We start from the raw sequence: 6,000 nt of genomic DNA, 5'->3' as shown, positions 1-6,000 counted from the left end.
TTTATGCCCTGGGTTTTGACGGGCAAAATAATGAACCCTGTTGCTGTTTAAACGGAAAGCTTTTTTTCTGCATAAATGCGGTGGTGTTGTACAACTACTTCACCTGAGAACATTTATGTATACGGAGTTGATCTTGGCAGAATCTACATAACAAATATGGCAATTGTGTGTATTTAAGCAGCGGTTCCATGGGCACGACAGAGAATTGAGAACATAAACTGTAATATTGGTTCAGTTCTGCTGGTATTGAGACTGTAATCACACATTGCTTAAGGCACAAAACATTAGGAAACTCTAATTGATTTCATTTTATTTTAATCATTAATACACCAGGGTGGCATTGGCGCCAGGGGCTTAGGCCCGTCATTGCTGCTTGCAGCTATATTTTTAATCGTGGTGTGTTTTTCAATATTACATTTAAAGTTAATACACTTTAAATGTACTATTGTAACTTCAAAAATGCTTAACCACAAATATATTTACAAATATCAAATACAAATATTTAGTAGAAATACGATTTTATTGTAATATAATGTGATGTTAAGTTAATATAAGTTAAGTAAATTATATTATAATTAATAAATTTCCACAAAAATGTTAAGCAGCACAAATATTTTTAACATTGATAATAATAAGAAATGTTTCTTGAACAAACTTGCATATAAGATGACATATTGAAAACTGGAGAAATGGCTGCTAAGGTTTAACATCATGGGAATACACATAATTTAAATTTTGTGAAATTATTTCACAACATTACTATTTTTCTGTATTTTTGATCAAATAAATGCAGTCTTGTAAGCACAAGAGGGAAAAAAAAGATACTAAACTTATGAATGGTAATGTACATACACTTTTTCATTATTATTTATTATCTGTGTTTATGGATATTCCTGGCAAGAAAAAAAAGTTTTGATTCTGTGCATTATAAAATAATTCATACTGGAAAAAAATAAATACTGCATTTCACTAAAAAACACACTTTCAAAAGTTATATTGTAATTCAAATAATTCAAAATCAGTTGTAACTAAAAAGAATTTAAAAGCCATTATCAACTCAATTCTAATAACCTTGTGTACTAATCTTTCTTAAACTGTAGACCTGGAAGTATGTACAACAAATATTGTTCCTTCTTATAAAAAAATCTGCTTGTGATGCTCATTTGTCATGTCGTGTAATCTCATAGTCACTTTGGATAAAAGTGTCTGCTAAATAAATAAATATACAAATATAACCCTGACAACTAACAAACGCTCAAAGTACTCAATAATCTTATAAAGTAATATAACAAATCAAGAATTATGTTTATGTTTATTTTAACAACAGCACAGCTTTAACCATCTATGTTGCCAAATGAGTAATGTCTTGGTAGTATTTAACAAGCTCTAAACATTCATCTTCCAAGTACATTAACATTTCATTCAATTTTTCCAAGTCTGCTGGCTGACGCAGCAGAGGCTCTGTTTTGTCTTAAGACACTACTGTTTACAAATGCTACTTCACTGAAAACAGCCATGCGTTAAATGAACTTTATACAGACTGCTACATGTGGTTAATGCACTGTTAAGTTTAAACTCCAAGCTCCAAGACAAACATGCCTTTTTTTATGACCAAATGTAACAGCAGTTTAAGCTCCAGTGCCTGAATCGTGCCAAACCATTAGACAATATCCACACCGGCAAAATGCAAAAAGAGAGAGAGAGAAAAAAAATAAGTTAAAATAGTTCATCTAGGTGTAATTTAATAAAATACAATTACATGATTTTCAATGATTGCATTTTAATATCCGCTGTTGCATTTTATATTTTAACTGTTATAATTCCTAAAGCCATTTCCTATTTTTCATCTCACAAACTGATTGTAGCTCATCATTTAAGGTTGTAAAAGTCCCAGCTTTTATGAACATCACAAACACATATTATATCCACAGATATAAGACATAAAAAAAATACAGTGTAAAAAAGGTTAAAGTTACTGATGTGAGTTAAGCACAGAACTATCTCCTCTTTATGATCTCCTGACAACAGAACTGTGCACGCAAAAACAAAACAACATGTCAACAAATGCCAGTTCCTGTTTGACTTCGAGTTAAAAGAATTAGGCTAAAGAAAAAAAACATTTTTTGTATAAATTCATAGCAGCATCATACATTCTCACTGTCTTGTCATAGCTATTTTTATTAACTGCAACTTCTGCTTTTTAATGTAAGCTGGCTTGGTTAGAAATTTTGTAGTTTTGTAAGACTATTTGATAACTGTAAATATAAATATAATATATTTACTTTACATTTGGTGCTAGACCGATGTGTTAACAGAGAGGTGTTAAAGAATTCTGGTCGAGATTTTTTTAGCATTTTATATTCTTATTTAATTCTTACTGAATTCAGTACTGAATTATAGTTTGAAATACTATTTACTTTGCATCGAAAATTATTCTTACCAAACCTTAATAAACTTACTTAATTCTCACTGTATAAAAAATGATTCCTTGCAAACTTTAATATACCTATTTATTTCTACCATTTAAAATCAATTTTAATCAGTGCTAAAAACTTCATAACTCAAAGAGAATGATTTGCATGTACAGTAGGACATTTTACATGTAACACTAATCGAACTTTAGATAAAAAAAAAAATTTAAATAGAGAGAAATGGCATCATAATAAATGTTTTATTGCTCTTCTTTTGAGAAAAATATAACATACTGTAAAATTATTTTAAACTCTTCCTTATATACAGTATAGCACATACAGTACAAAACTATACAACCAGCAATACTTAAATATCCACAATAAATAAAGCTTTCTGCAATTCGCTGCATTCATTCCATGCAACAAACCTTTCCTTTATTGAAGTGACCTCTGCTATTTCAAGGAAAGGCTTATAAATGCCACTCCTGACAAATGTTGTGATCTTTACCATGATCTGTAATCGACCTGAGCATCTCATAAGTCTGTGCATGGTTCCAAAGCAGAGGCCTTTAGTCTCAAACATGTGTGGGACTGTCTGTGTACATGTCCGTTTTATTCATGTGAAGTGTCACAGCCGGTGCCTTGTAATGACAGTGGGAGTTGCTGCAGCTGACACTGGAGCAGGGCTTGCGGCTCGCTTGCACGGCCAACCTCCTGTTGCACAACCCTTGCCAGGTCTGAAGTGTCTTTGAGCTCCATACCCAAACCCCACTAGTGATGCCTACCACTAAAGACATAAAAATTTTCAGCATGAACACAGCTACTGTAGGAACTGATGAGTCCAGTGTGCAATCCTCGCTCCTGCGACCAGGGAAGGACACGCACTTGTTTTCCAGAGCTTTGAACTTCCAGTATTCCATATTGAGTCTTTCATAGAAATAGCATATGATGACAATAGTTGCAGGCACTGTGTAGAGAATGGAAAAGACTCCAATCTTAACCATGAGCTTCTCCAGTTTCGCTGTGTTGGTGCCACCGGTTTTCATGATTTTGCGGATGTGAAAGAGCGCGACGAACCCCGTGAGGATGAAAGAAGTCCCAACAATGAGATAACAGGAAAGAGGGATCAAGACAAAGCCAGTGAGAGCATTACTGTCCATGCTGCCCACATAACACAATCCTGTCAGCTCGTCCCCAGCCACCTTCCTCATAGTGAGGATGACTATGGTCTTCACCGCAGGAATACCCCAGGCGGCCATGTGAAAGTAGCTACTGTGCGCCTCAATAGCCTCGTGGCCCCATTTCCGTCCCGCTGCGAGAAACCAGGTGAGGGTGAGGATGACCCACCAGATGGAGCTGGCCATGCCAAAATAGTAGAGGATGAGAAACACTATGGTGCAGCCTGTGCTCTCCAAACCCTCCCGGATAATGTAAAGCTCTCCGTTTTCCCGATCGCAGGCAATATTCTCAGCCCCAGCCACTGAGCGGATGATGAAGGCCACCGAGTAGACATTGTAACACATGGAGAGGAAGATGATGGGACGCTCTGGATACTGGAAGCGTTGGGGATCGAGGAGGAAGGTAAGAACTGTGAATGCTGTAGACACAAAGCAAAGTGTTGACCACACCACCATCCAAATGAACGCAAAGTCCTTATCTTGCCTAGACCAGTAAACATCCACCGTAGGAGTGCAACGAGGTGCGCATGACTCGCTCTTGTCCACGTACTGAAACTTCTCCGGGTTATCACAGGACCGCGAGCCGCTTGAGGTACGTCCACTCTCTGCTGTGGGTTTCCAGGGCCTCGGATGTACCGGCAGCATTCCCTCACCTTTCTTAGTTTCAGGTTGAGTGTCATTTTCTGGAGCTTCGATGCACAGTGCTTTCGGGTCATTGTTGGTCGGCAGCTTTGAGCAATCCAATGAGTCCGGCCAGCCAAAACTGAATTTTTCCATTATAGGTGAACACCTCTGTCTTGCCTGTTCACACATAGGACGGCATGCCGGGATAGTGGTGGACACTTGATCAGCGCACATCGGCACAAAAAGAGAGCACAGGAAAAATCGCAGGTGGACATCACACCCGTACTCCACCAGAGAAGCAAATTCGTTTAGTGTAATGCTAGCTTCCTCTTGGCTTTCGTAATTCATGAAGTTGGGCATCCGTGTCATGTTGTAGCCGATTCCCTGGCACATGGGAATGGTGATGGGTTCACATTTTGCCGGACGGTCACGCTCCAAATCATACGCTCCAATCTCCAGTGTAGATCCAGCAATCATAAGCTGGAAAAGTACAATCACGATCTTTATACAACAGGACATTGTGATAACGTTAAGAAAGTCTTAAAATGATTAGTACATCCAATGCCATGCAGATGATATTTGTCTTGTTTGGTTTGTAACCGAAATTAGTCAAATTTGTTGTCTCATGCTCCATCATACAGTAACTGACATTGAATGCACAGTTGTTTTGATGAAAAAAGGAGGTTCATTTTGGAAATCTTCATTGTTATGGCTTATTTGATATGACTTCACAAATCCATTGTGATTTAGGTTTAAATATATCCAAAACGTACATGTAAAGGAAGTATTTGAATCCTCCCGATTAATCCGAACAGTCAATAACAGATGTCAAAACCAACATCTCGTGTACCGGTACAGTATTTCAAACTTTAAATCCGTTTACAACACGCTCTTTCCAAAAGAGTTTCGCTCAGTTCCCCGTAGCGTTCTCGTCCACGAGAATAAACTTTCAGTAAGCAGCAGGACGGGCTGAAAGTGTCCGTCTGTAAAAACTTCCGCTGTTATGCGGCTCCATGCATGGAAACATTGCGCTTCACGTCCTCTTCTCGTTGTGCTCTTAAAAACGGGCTCTTGATCGCTGACAGACTGACAGGCTCCTCCTAACACTCCACCTCCTTCACGATACTATAAAAATACAGGCATCCCTCTTCACAGACAGGATCGCAACGTGCTTGTACAGAACAAAGCTGTGATTGTTTACTAGAAAGATGTTTTGAAATTATTGAGAAGTCACCAGTACAATCACTTAACATTATAGCAGAACGGATTAATGATATGTTAAACAGTGACAGCAGTAAAACATTTTTTTAATTCCTGTAAGGGAACATATATTTTTCAACTTTTTATTTTGAAAGTTGATCAAGATTTTTAATGTTTTTAAAAGAAGTTTCTAATGCTCATCAAGGCTGCAATTATTTGATCAAAAATCCAGAAAACAACAGTAATACTGTGAAATATTATTTCAGTGTAAAATAACTTTTTTATCATTATTTTTCTACATGAATATATTTTAAAATGAAATTTATTCCTGTGATGCAAAGCTGAATTTTCAGCATCATTAGTGCATGTCTTCAGTGCCACGTGATCCTTCAGAAATCATTCTAATATGCTAATTTATTACCAATGTTGAAAACAGTTGTGCTGCTTAATATTTTGTTGGAACCTGCAATACTTTTTTTAGGATTATTTAATAAATAAAAAGTAAAAAAAAAAACAGCATTTAAAAAAATAGAAATCTTTTGTAATCTTTTGTAATAATATAAACTACCATTTAAAAAATGTATTCC

The 6,000-nt window shown here is 36.6% G+C and overlaps 1 protein-coding gene across 1 annotated transcript; it reads right to left on the bottom strand.

Moving 5' to 3' along the window:
- Positions 1-1,186: 1,186 nt before the first annotated feature.
- fzd9a (frizzled class receptor 9a) lies at positions 1,187-5,241 on the bottom strand. The gene has a single exon (XM_051108857.1). It carries the CDS (start codon positions 4,730-4,732, stop codon positions 2,987-2,989), a length of 1,746 nt encoding a protein of 581 aa, XP_050964814.1. The 5' UTR covers positions 4,733-5,241; the 3' UTR covers positions 1,187-2,986.
- Positions 5,242-6,000: the final 759 nt, after the last annotated feature.

This window comes from Labeo rohita, chromosome 5, assembly GCF_022985175.1.
Source record: "Labeo rohita strain BAU-BD-2019 chromosome 5, IGBB_LRoh.1.0, whole genome shotgun sequence".
NCBI lineage: Eukaryota > Metazoa > Chordata > Actinopteri > Cypriniformes > Cyprinidae > Labeo > Labeo rohita.
This window is presented reverse-complemented; position numbering and strand designations above follow the sequence as displayed.